The 13,282-nt window shown below is 40.5% G+C and overlaps 1 protein-coding gene across 3 annotated transcripts in view; it reads left to right on the top strand.

Moving 5' to 3' along the window:
* PTH2R (parathyroid hormone 2 receptor) overlaps positions 1 to 13,282 on the top strand; it is a 136,526-nt gene that overhangs the window by 114,923 nt on the left and 8,321 nt on the right. For all 3 annotated transcript variants that reach the window (XM_086719486.1, XM_086719485.1, XM_086719484.1), the window contains 2 exons: positions 1,094 to 1,160; positions 10,004 to 10,098. In XM_086719486.1, coding sequence (XP_086575612.1) covers positions 1,094 to 1,160; positions 10,004 to 10,098 — 162 coding nt within the window. The remainder of the gene's footprint in view (positions 1 to 1,093; positions 1,161 to 10,003; positions 10,099 to 13,282) is intronic.

The raw sequence follows: 13,282 nt of genomic DNA on the forward strand, positions 1-13,282 counted from the left end.
TAAGATGTTATAACTGGTTCAAAGAAGAAATATAGGAATCACACGCTTATATTTAGCAAAATGAACACTGAATAAATTTATAAATACATGCAAAAATTCAGTCTTCATAAGGCAATAATCAATCATATTCCACCAAACACAACTAGTTTTCATTTCTATGTATAAAAATCACTTGCTTCTAGTTTTCTAACGCATATCTGTCAACAAGGATCATTTGCATTACTGTCAGTTTTTAATGTTTATTTTTGAGAGAGAAAGAGCATGAGCAGGGGAGAGACAGAGAGAGAGGGAGACACAGAATTCAAAGCAGGCTCCAGGCTCTGAGCTGTCAGCACAGAGCCCAGCTTGGGACTCGGACTCACGAACTGCGAGAGCCGGTAACGTGAGCCAAAGTTGGATGCTTAACTGATTGAGCCACCCACTGTCAGCTTTTTATTGCATTTCGATGGATAAGAATGATTCACATTATTGTCAGTATTCTACAGCATGTGGAGTTACAGAATTGCTGGAACTTTCGGAAGTGAGAAGACTTTCTCATTCCAGTGATAAGAAAATGAAGTATCAGGTGTACCACATTTAGAAGACAATAATTTTTTGTGGTTCTGGAACTGTGGTTTTGACTCTTGTTGATATAAAATTAAACAATATTTATAATGCTCCACAGTTCATCGTATGGAAACCAAGACCCATTACACATTTTTTCACTAGTTTGGGTATTTAATGAGATGTGTGTGTGTGTGTCTACTTATCTTTCAATCAAAAGCTTGGGACGGGGGGGAGGGGGGTGCGCCTGGGTGGCTCAGTTGGTTAAACATCCAACTTTGGCTCAGCTCATGATCTCACAGTTGGTGAGTTCAAGCCCCACATCAGGCTCTATGCTGATAACTCAGAGCCTGGAGCCTGCTTCAGATTTGTGTCTCCCTCTCTCTCTCTGCCCCTCCCCTGCTTGCATTCTGTCTCTCCCTCTCAAAAATAAATAAACATTAAAAAAAAAGCTTGGGACAGGAATGTTCAGTAAAACTTAAAATGCTACTTGGTTCTCACTGCCTATTTGCTTGTCAATTTATTCATGAAAATTCTTTTCATATCTCAGATGCTGGGAACTTAGTGCTGGAAACATCAAGTGGATTTATCAAGCTCCAATCTTAGCAGCTATCGGGGTGAGTGTAAAAAGCCTGTGTAGTAGAAAGAAAGGAATAGGATGCATAATTAAGTTGCTGCTAAAACTGAGAGAGAGTGTGTCTGTCTCTTTCTTCTACAAAGGTTTAGGAGACTCGCACATTATAGCAATAGCTGTTGGGAGAGTCTGGGCTAGGATCATACCAGTACTTGTGGCTGATGCTGAGATCTATGCAGAAAGCACAGACCTTGCTTTAATCAGCTAGCACATGGTTAAATTCCAGGGCTTCAAGATATCTGTGACCATTTACATGTTCAAGGAGTTGGAAGGTCCTAAAACTCTTCTTTCTTTACATCTGTTATATTATAGCTCCACTTTACTGTTCTGATCACCTGGTAGTAAGTAGGTCAGGAGGAGAGGACAAATAGTGGGAGAACAGAGGAATTACTGGGAGAAAGAAAAATGATAGGACGCTTCATTATAAAGCATTGACTAAACCTCTTCCTTGGCATAATGTCTTCCAGTAGTTAAGAGGATGCTATGTGGAGACATATTCCACAGAATCCTGTCTGATATGTAATAGAAAAAGACTGGAGTAGGCAATGTGTATTGCATGGACCTTATCTGCCTATAATATTTCACGGGTGTATTATATCTGTGTTGTGAAAGAAAACAAAGTTACACTTCTTTGTGTCTGACAAAACTCACCAAAATGTTTACTCTTGACTTTCCTTGAAGGCTTTATCGCTTCTCTGTGGTTTGGTGAAGAAATTATACCATCTCATGTTTCTTGTGTTAATTCAAGATTATAAACATCTTAATACAATGACTTATGTTCCCATATTAACTGTGAAATCATTTGAAAGTAATGTAGGAGTCTAATTCTTAATGATTTTCTTTTTTTTGTCTTTCTTTGTTCTCCAGTTTCTTACTTTTCTCATTTTGTTTTCTGTAGCTCAATGCATCACCCAGTTTGTCATTATGTTGCCACACTGGATACAGAGGGACAGCTATTAATGGGACTGAGGTTTTGTAGTATTTATCCAGACTCAGAGAAAAGCTTGTTTATCTCATAGGAAAAATGCAGAAAGAAAAATAGAAAAGATTGAAAAGGACTCTTCATTTCAAAAGCCCATTGGTGTAAGTGCTTATGGGGGAAATAAAATGTAGAACACTTTTAGAGAAGCCGGTTTGTATCCTTGAGAAAACAGCATATTAGCAAAGTAGAACAGATTCTATGTCATAGGAGAAGCTATAAACGGACTGTGGGTAAATGAATGAACGACTTACATTTATAAACTCTTATCATTTAATTTTAATTTTAATGAAGGGCTGCTTTCTTAGTCTGGGGATAAACCACCCCATCAAACCATTTGGTGATAAACTATATCCCTGGGGGAACATGAATGAAGTTAAAGATACAAGTTCACTTTATGAAGTAAGGTCTGGTGTTTACCACTCTGATTTCCCTTTTATCCTCTAATACTCTATCCTCATCTGTGCTTCCCCACCTTTCATTTTCTTTCCTCCTAGTTCCTCCTCTACTGGGTTCGCTCATCCATCACTTACCATCCTCTTTTTAAGGGGTCTTCTTACTTTTAGTGTCTTCAGTGCTTTGTACTAGAATTGTGAAATAAGATATAATTAAACATTATATGAAAATGTAGGTGAGTTTAAGAACATCAAGTGTGAGTTTTCATTTGCTGGAAAGAAAAGACCTGTGAAAAGTCTAAGAGATCCTCGCAAAATTAATAACTGAAGCAGAGGACAGTGGAGAAAAGTAAATCATAGGACGTCTTCCATTGAAACCGTTGATTTAAAATTTTTTAAATGTTTATTTACATTTTAGAGAGAGAAAGAGAGAGAGAGCGCACAAGCAGGGGAGGGGCAGAGACAGAGGGAGATGCAGAATCCAAAGCAGGCTCCAGGCTGTCAGCACAGAGCCTGACCAGGGGCTCCAACTCACAAACTGTGAGATCATGACCTGATCTGGGAACGCTTAACTGACTGGGACAAAGTGGGATGCTTAACCAACTGAGCCACCCAGGCACCCCCAAAACCATTGATTTTTTAGCCAAAGCTTTGTGTTTTTGTGTTTGTTTGTTTGCAGATCTTAGTTACATTGTCAACATGGATGAGAAGTTTATTTGCTGAGGTTTCTAAACTGAAAAGTAAAACAGTAAAGTTAGGTGATTATGGAGGTTCTTAGAAGATTCCCCATTGGGGAAAGAGAGCTAGAAATGATGGTACACTCAATGCATTTTGAAGAAAACTTAGGGGGAAGCCACTTTCATATTCTCGAACTAAAATTATGACAGCTCCAAAGCAAGAATTCTTAAATGTTTTTCCAATATCACAACACCCATTTTTTCTCATGAATCAGAGAAGATTCAAGAGAAGCTTTGTGTTCTTTGAGCGACCATTTTGTTTTAGTATTACAATTCAGTTATCACAGTTCCCTTTAAGATCCTCTCATTTCACTGTAGAACCAGTCTGTAAGGAAAGAGGTGTGCCTGAACCTTGTCCTCGTGTTCTGAGCGATAAGGCTCCCTCCTCTCAGCTCCTCAGTGTCCTGAAGCTGGGAAGCATGACAAATAACAGCAAACACTGCCCAGTGCTTACCTTGCAGTGGGCACTGTTTTAAGTGCTTTATTTACATAGATTTATCTAATCTTCCAGAAGAGGAAACTGCCCGAGGTCACACAGCTAGTAAGTGATGGAGTAAGTGGCTAGTAAGTGGGGATTCTAACTTCAGGCCCACTGTCTCTACCCAATGAACTCCTTGCACGTATAATAAAATCTAATGTTGCTGATAGTCTAGAGAAGCCTCCGGTCACTAGTGCCTGCACCATTTACATGCAGTACCTCAGCCACATTGTTTTCCTTTCAGATCCTTGAACTTGTCCACCTCTGCCTCCTCAGGGCTTTCCCACATTCTGCTCTGTACCCCTGGAAGGTGGGGATGTGCTTTCTTCCGTTCCTCACTTTAAATGCCACTTCTTCATTGTGGCCTCCTTGATGCCTCCAGTCTAAATTAGGTCACACCTGTCATAACCCACAGAGCAAGGTGAGGTTTTTTTCCTTCTCAAGATCATCACAATGTATGAAGCTCCTAATTGTTGAGCGTCCATCTTGCCCTCTAAGCTGCAAGGATTATGTGATCAAGAACCATATTTTCCCTAAAATTCTATATTTCTAGTGCCTAGCAGGTTTCCTGGTGCAGAGTGGCCACTCAATAAATATTTGTTGAAAAAATAAAACTGTGTGCGAAGTAGATGCCCCGGGGAACTGGTAAGAGGGAAGAAGTGAAATGAGAGCACCAAGCAAAGTGCTGTGTAATTTCAGAACCTCTGCATTTCCTGTAACCTTTTCATTTCCAGAGAAGGTAACTAGAGTCCACACAGATAAAGGTCACAGACAGTGTGACAAAATAAGACTAAGCACGGTTTTGACCATGTTCTTGTCACTTGCACTCCAAAACGTGTCAAGATTGTTTCTTGAATTTATGGGAAAAAGGTCTTTCAATTTTTAAGGCAATATTTATAGTTTTTACATATTAACTTTGGAGAAAATATTTGTTTTTCAAACTTGCATTGCATGTGGCAGGGTTTTATGTAATTAGATATGCTCCATATACGCTCTCAGAAATTATTTGCCAAGAATTTTAAATATAGGTTGGATCCCTCACTTAATTCTGGCTTTGGATACTGGAATAGCAGAGATTCTATTAATTGGAATTTTGTGTATCTGGGAGTAAAATCTGGGAGTAAATGTGATCAGAAGTTCTAAGCTATATATAAAGCAAACTGAATTTAAGAGAACATAGGAGTTTATAGAGAATAAGCATTTATAGGTTCTAACTTGAAGAAGTCATATCGAGAGAATCGAATTTTAGAGACTTTAGTATAAATTTAGGATGAACCACTGTATTTTGGAATCACACAATCTAAAATTATAGCACTGTTGTTGGCTTTGTTTTATTCACAAGTGTTAAAACCATGTTTAAGAGAACATCAGAAAACATTAGAAAACATTCATTTTTTTTGTTCTGAAAATAAACATCTGCCAATATAACAATTTGTTATTCACCTGCAACACGCTGTTGATTTGAGGATGATTAAGAAAAAATTCTTCTGTATAACATCAAACTCTGAGAGGAATACTTCCTGGTCGACAGCAGAGACGGAGCGTTGTTTTGGTGCTGGGCCTTCCAGAACATCGATGGAAGGAAGAAGAGGGCACGCAGGGCAGCATGGTCTGGAAGAAGTGGTAAAGATTTAGTTGGCGGATGTAATCCATCCTGACCAAGGGGGCCACCGCCCCCGGAGACAGGAGGATCTACATTCACACAGGAGGCTAAGGGGCAGACTCCTAACCCTGGAGATGCTGCAGGACAAGTGTGCTCCTGGCGAGCTCCCAAGGCAAAGAAGGATGGGCCAGGTCAAACAAAGTCCATATTCTTCCCACATTTGCTCATTAAATACTCAGGTTTGTCTCCTTCAGGGCTGGAGAGAGTGAAGGGGAGAACGGAAGTGCACGTCAGTTGAGCAGCGCCCCCTGGCAGGGACAATCGGGACCAGGAGGAAGCACCCCTCCCCCGCATGTGTCCAAAGGCAGAGATGAAAATTGCAGGGGCCCAGAGATGGGTTTATAGAGGTTTTACAACAGTGGGCTTTCCTATACATAAATTCTGACTTCTTTCTCTGAGCATGTCTTTTATGATAGACACATAGAAGTGAACACTCTACATGAAAGGGGGATATGCTGATTTCCCAGAATATAACTAGGGCTTGGAGAGGGCATATCTCACGCAATTATTCATTCACTCATTTAACAAGTCCCGATTAAACACCGAGAACATTGCGGGTGCTGGGTGAGGCAATGGCGGTGATACGGTGGGGCGACATACACCAGTTCCTCCTGAAGCTTAAGCAGAGTGGGTGAGGCAAACATTTAAACGTGACAAGTGCTGGGGTGAGGTTGGAACAGCTTCCGAGGAAAGCTGACATTCAGCCTGAAGCCTAGGAAAATGAGCTACCCTCGTGAGGGAGGGGGGGCAGAGGGAGTGAGAGAAGGATCCCGGCCAAGAGGGCTCTGGGAACAAAGTCTCAGAGATAGCCTGCGGGGCCAGAGGTTTCCAGGCTGAAGTTTTGAGTTCTTTGTTTTAATTCATCTGTGCTTCACTTTGAATCCATCTTTAAATTTTTAATTGAGAGAGAATCTAATGTTTACATTTGCATTATTTAAAAACCACATTTGCATAAAATTGATTCTATATGTGACTGGTTTTAATGCTGACGAGGGGGTCATTTTATTCACCTTCTCGGTTTTGGTTTTTTTCTTTGTTTTATCTGTGCTTTGCCTGAAGTAGACCTTTAAGCAAAATTTTACAAGAGGTTCACATGAGAGATGCGAGGACTCTCTAATTTTCTCTTAGAATCGTGTCTTCATCTTCTAAAATAAAATTGAAGAATCTCACCAGGACGCTTCTTCTTGGTCTCGTTCTTTTATCATTCCATTTGCCCCGCGTATAACGTCATTTTTCTGTCTACAGGCTCAGATCTTCCTTTGGCGCAGGGACTTCTCCCTCTTATATTTTTATTGGTTTGTTCAATTTATCATTATCTTTTCTGCAGAAGGAGAAATAAATCTGCAAGATAACTTGCAATTCCCTGTCATCCACACAGGCACCTCTCCCCTCATTGTGTGGGTGGTTCTCTCTGTTCTTTACCTCCGGTGTGGGAAGCATCTTCAGTGGTCTTCCACATTGCTGGATGTGTTCTCCTGCTTTGTTAGATCTGCTGTTTGCTGTTTCGAATACTGATTTTAAGACTTGATTATATCTTATTTTATTTAATTAATTAATTTATTTAAAACTTTTTTTAATGTTTATTTATTTTTTGAGACACACACACACACACACACACACACACACACACACACATGCACACACAGTCAGGGATGAGTGGGGGAGGGACTGAGAGAGAGAGAGACACACACACACACAGAATCCGAAACAGGCTCCAGGCTCTGAGCCGTCAGCACAGAGGCTGACTTGGGGCTCGAGCTCATGAAACGTAAGATCATGACCTGAGCAGAAGTCAGATGCTTAACCGACGGAGCCATCCAGGCTCCCCAAACTTGATTATAGTTTAGATTCTTTACAATCTTTTCTTAATCCACCCTGCTCTTTAAGTTTCTGTCTCCATCTCAATCTGCGGTAACTCAACTCTATTTTACGGACAGTACGGTGCAGTGGTTGAGTGCATGCTATTGCGTCCAGGCGGCAAGGGCCTCAGGAGGCCTCTGTCACGTGCTGGCTGTGTGACTGGGAATAATTTGTGTAAACTGTTACTCAGGTTCCTCATCTGTAAAATGGGGCAATAATATGCCTATCTCCTGTGAAGACTGAGTCACTTTGCGTAATACACTTAAGTGGTCAATAACTTAGTTTCTAATTACCCTTTATTCTATACTTTCCTAAATTATTCACAGTAATTATTTGGAATGTCACCCAACTATTGTCGCAGGTATCGGCATATTTCGTTAGCTGATCTTTTAAGGCAGCACATTTTACTCAATCTTAGTTTTTCTTAATTCTTTCCATAATCCACTTCCTTGTCCTTAAATGCATCGTCTTAGTTATTAAACTGATGTATTGGATGTGTGTATTTTCTGTAGTCAAATTCTTGGGAGTTTTCAGTATTTATTTAGTGTGGTCCGCTGGCCAATTCCTGGTCGTGAGCTTTTTAATATGGATGGAGTTTAAGGTTGGCCTGCCTGAAGCCATCTACAATTTTTCCTTTTCCAGGAATGGGAAATGACAAGTGATAGTCCCCAGTTGGCATTGCTTCCATAGCTATGCCAGCTTTAGTTCCTACCACTTCGTCCTTTAAGGGTAATTACACATCATCGCTTCTCACCAGTTTGACTCCCAGCTGCACTGTATCGCCTGGGGCTGAAGTCATAGGGAGAGTAGAATTAATGAGGCCTGACATGAGTGACTGTTCACAAAGTAGCACTCATGTGACATCTGTGAGCAGCTCTCACCCTCTTATTGAAAAAGATTTTGTGTCTTAGGCACCGGCGTGGCTCAGTCGGTTGAGCATCTGACTTTGGCCCAGGTCATGATCTCACTGTTCTGGAGTTGGAGCCCCTCATCAGGCTTGCTGCTGTCAGCACAGAGCCTGCTTGGGAGTCTCTGTCCCCCTCTCTTTACCCCTCCCCTGCTCATGCATGCTCTCTCTCTCTCTCTCTCTGTCTCAAAAATAAACAAACATTAAAAAAAAAAAGAGAAAATGATTTTACGTCTGGAGCCAGGTGTTGCGGTGGGTGAGGATGAATGGAGGTCCTCAGCTCTCATGTTTTGCATTTTTTTTTATCCTCCTGAAGAGAAGGTATAAGATAGTGGTTAAGAATTCACACAGACCTGGGTCAGATTCCCCTGATAGCTGGGTAGCTTAGGTCAAATCAATTGATCTCTTTGGGCTGAAGTTTCTTCATCCATAATAAAGGGACCTATGCTTGTCCCATATTCCTGTGAGCATTTAAACTCAGGTGTTCAATAAATGGCAGTTGTTACTGGCCTGAAAAATCCTTATTCTTCCACCAGCTCACAGTGCACCTGTGTCCTTCCTCCAGGGTATGGGGCTCAAGTCTCAGCCCCTAGTTCTTGTACGAAGTGTGAAATCAGTGAGAGGTGAGAGCATAGTCAGTAGGTAGGATGGCAAAGAAGGTGGCAGGGGGCTGAGGGCTGATGGAGACGATCAGCTGGACCCAGGAGAGGGGCACATGAATCACCCCACAACCCAAATTCTTCGAATTCCAGAAATGGTTGAAAACTCGGCAAGTTTTATTTTCCAAGATCCAGAACTTGATCAGTCCTCTCTTCCTGCTGTTCATCTGCCGCTAACACAAGCCCACTCTTGGCAACCCACATTACCGTTATTCCTAAGTAGTGACACTTTCTGGACTGCAGGCATCTCCAGGGCCTCAGGCCTCTACTTCCCTATGACCCTAGACCTGGAGATCTTTTCTTTTTCTTCATTTTGGATCTCTTTTCTGATTCTTGTGGCCCTCAGACATAAAAGGGCTTATCCTACCAGCACCTCCCCAACATTTTTAAAACCAGAACTTGATTGTCTCTGGGGTTCTCACACCTGTAATATTTCAAATTCAATCTAACTGCCTCCAGTGGGGACCTATTCTTAGACAGCATCTTGTTTTGTGTGTGCCTGAGAAGTGTTTTTAAAATATTGTTTTAATTGAAGTGTACATGACATACAGTGTTAGTTTTAGGCGTACAACTTAATAGTTTAACAATTATGTACATTACTCAGTGCTCATCAAGATAAGTGTGCTCTTAATCCCTTTTATCTATTTCATCCATGCCCCACATCATTTGTTTTTTTTTAAACGTATATACTTCACTCAGTACTTTTCATATGTCATAAGAAGGACAGCATCCCCCAAACAACTCTATACAGAACTGTATAACAACTGTATAACAACTTTATACAGAAGCTGGGAACTCATTTCAAAAAGGGCAGGTAGTTACATTTGTATAACTATTATCCTTTATTCTGCCAGTCTGCCACAGGACTTCATCTGAACTTGGGTTTGGAAATTCCCTATGGATTCTGGCAGATCATCCTCTGGCATTTTTAGTTTCCAGTGCTGTTGCAACTTTTTATCTCTGTGTTTTCATGAGGGCAACTCAAGAATCACTAGCTGTCCAGTATCTTATCTCAGAGTCCCTCTTTCACATATATGGAGTGGGTAATTTATGGTTTTTGAATACAAAGAAGTTCAATTTGTATAACTTTTTATAAACATCTTGATGGCTAAGTTAATAATTCTTTGTAATATTACCTTCTCTTTCAGCTCAATTTTATTCTGTTTCTGAATACGGTTAGAGTTCTGGCTACCAAAATCTGGGAGACCAATGCAGTTGGGCATGACACAAAAAAGCAATACAGGTAATTCCAGGACAGGCATCTACCAGAGGAAATATTTTGGTTACTATTTAGAGTAAAGAACAGGTATTGATTGATCTGAAATGTCTCTGAGAGATAAATTTGTGAATATGAATTTTCACTTGGTTTAGTTATGCCATTTATCAGAAATGCATAGATATATTTTAGGAAAATCTAAGTAATCCAGAACCTTCCTAATGTGCTTACATTTTAAGTATTAAGTATAATTTTTTTTTATCTGTTCTTAGCAGATTGGGATTTTCCCATAAACAATGTGACTACCCAGAAAATCTCTTGTTGATGATCTTAGCAGACAATTTTATCTGTGTTCTTTTTTTTTTTTAATGTTTATTTATTTTTGAGAGAGACAGAGAGAGCAAGTGGGGGAAGGGCAGAGAGAGAAGGAGATAGAATCTGAAGCAGGCTCCAGGGTCTGAGCTGTCAGCACAAAGCCCAACACAGGGCTCGAACCCACCAGCCGTGAGATCATGACCTGAGCTGAAGTCGGATATCTAACCGACTGAGCCACCCAGGGGCCCCTCTGTGTTCTTAAAATAATATGTCATAACTGAAAATATCAAGAAGGTGGGTTTGCTGTATTGTTTCCAATCTGTCCATCAAACTGGCCCCTACCAAATATAAATTTTTAAGAACGTTCAAATACACTGAGCAAGACACATTATTCAGTCTTTCATGAAGAAAAGGGCAAATTGAATGTTTATGATCATTATCAAGCTATCTTAAGGGTATTCCCACTTTTCCCAATGACAATTTTGGGAGTCCCGAATAATAACAGCCTCTATCCAATTGTGCACACATCCAGTGGTCAGGTGGATGTGGATTGATCTTTATAATCCCAAAGTAATAACCACTTCTTTCTGTCTTGGATTGTTAGGAAGTGCTGTCTGAGACACAGAAAGGAAGAAACCATAGTCAGTATTTTGGTTCAGTGTCACAACTGTTCTCGAAGCCCTTTGTTGAATTATTTCCCTCTACTGTGTAGGCAACTTTCACTGTCAGGCAGAAAAGATGATGGGTGTAGACTGGAGTCTGGGATAAGACACACACTGAACAAACCAGTAGCTGCAGGCTCCAATTATTTTTAATGTGCTGCAAGCAGTATTATTATAATATAAATTGTGCCTAAGAGTTTACAGTGAAGGACCTTTGCCATACTAATATAGCCTGTCTCCTGTCACATCCCACTGATGAAGACAAAGGCCAGGGGATGACAGAACAGTGGAAAATGTAAATAGCTCTTCAATTTTCTCCATAAAGTGGAAAAGTACAAAGGTTTTTGAAAGCTGCTTATTTCTCTAGTTCTGAATAAAACCTCCTTATTTTTATAGTTCTAAATGATGTGAACTTGAACTCTCAGTTAAAAGTTACCAAAGAGACTTGAGAAAAAATTCTGGAGAGAACAAGGGGTGAATTATCTTAAAACATAGTTTGAATAGACAATATTTTGAGTTCATGCATGGGAGAGTAGTTCTCAAAACAATGGAAGAGAAAAATTCATCAAGGATTAAAATAATGTATTCAGAATTCAGAACAAATTTTTAAATAATCTGGGGCCCAGAAGTGTTTTAAGTTTGAAGTGATTAATTTGAACAGAGTCTAGACTAATGTCAGGTAGTCAGGGAAAGTATTTTCCAGCCACATACATTTTTTTTTTAATAACGGAAACACCCTTCGTATTCTTACTAGTGTCTAAAGTTCAAAATGTGGTGAGGAAAGGCTCTGTCTTTCTTTTTATTTACCACATCAGTTATTTTAAAACAAGACTGGTGTGTAGAAAATTAAATAATATATCAGATTTAACAGCAAGGCTGATGCATTTTTTGCTTTTTTAAAAAAAAAATTAAATGTTTATTTAATTTCGAGAGAGAGGGAGGGAGGGAGGGAGGGAAGGAGGGAGAGAGAGAGAGAGAGAGAGCGAGCATGAGCAGGGGAGGGGCAGAGAGAGAGGGAGACACAGAATCTGAAGCGGGCTCCAGGCTCTGAGCTGTCAGTGCAGAGCCTGAAGCAAGGCTCAAACTCACAAACTGTGAGATCATGACCTGAGTTGAAGTCAGATGCTTAACTGACTGAGCAACCCAGGCACCCCTGCATTTTTTGTTTTAAATTAGAACTCAATCCCCTTGCAAAGTAAGAAAAGATTGCCAGAAGTGGAAGAACATGAGCTATGAGAAATGCAAGATTGAATGGACAAGAACATTGGAATGTTTTGGCTAATTTGACTTTCCATTCAATGTTAGACAAAAATCGTATTTATTGTTTATTATTTTTGGAATAAATTCAACCAATGTCTATTATGCAGTATGATAGTAAAGAGGGCAGATTTTAAGGCTGAATCCTGTAGTCATTGTCTGACTTTAGGCGAATACTTTGCTTTTCCGAGCCTCTGTCCTCATCAGGCTATGGGATGATAACGGCTCTTACATGGTTGGCAGAATAAAAGGAGGCAGCCAGTATAGTATGTAACAGGGGCGTCGTAGGCAACAGCTTCATTGACTGAGTGCCCTTTTTGTGCCACACAAGAATTCAAAGTATAAGAAGACATGGTTTCTGTGTGCAAAAAAATTTAAGTGAGTGGTGAGAGAGAGAGAGAGAGAGAGAGAGAGAGAGAGAGAGAGAGAGAGATTTAATTAAACAAAGTGAGGACAGTACCCAGTAGAGATGCACTTACAAAGTGTTAGGTGTATAGATAAAAGGAGAAGATTAATTCAAGCTCAAGAGGGATCGAAAAAGGCTTCAGGGAAATAGTAGTTTTTTTCAAAAAGCTAAGTTGACTCCGACAAGGAAAGTAGAGATCTTCCAACACTTTTCACCTGGGGAGAGAGCTGTTGCAAGAATTGAGTATCTATTTTCTAAATAGGACACTGAGTCCCACAGACCCTTCGATTCCTTTACATTCCTCTCATGGCTTTGCCCTTGGAGGCAGAGCCGCCACCGTGTTTTCAGCAAGCCAGAAGGCCACGTTCAGTTGGTGCGTCCCTGATCATCTCACTAGGCAGCTGTGCCTTTTCAGAGAGCCGGGCTGCGAAGATGTACAGTGTGCGTGAGTGACCAGATGGACGCCGAACAAATCAGTGCCCAGGATTGCTGAAGGATTTGATGCGAGTGCAAAAATCCATCTTTATAAGCGAACAGATGACCCATGTATCCATCGGCCTGGTACATGCCC

Source organism: Puma concolor, chromosome C1 (genome assembly GCF_028749965.1).
Source record: "Puma concolor isolate L17-30 chromosome C1, mPumCon1.1.hap2, whole genome shotgun sequence".
In the NCBI taxonomy this organism is placed as follows: Eukaryota; Metazoa; Chordata; class Mammalia; order Carnivora; family Felidae; genus Puma; species Puma concolor.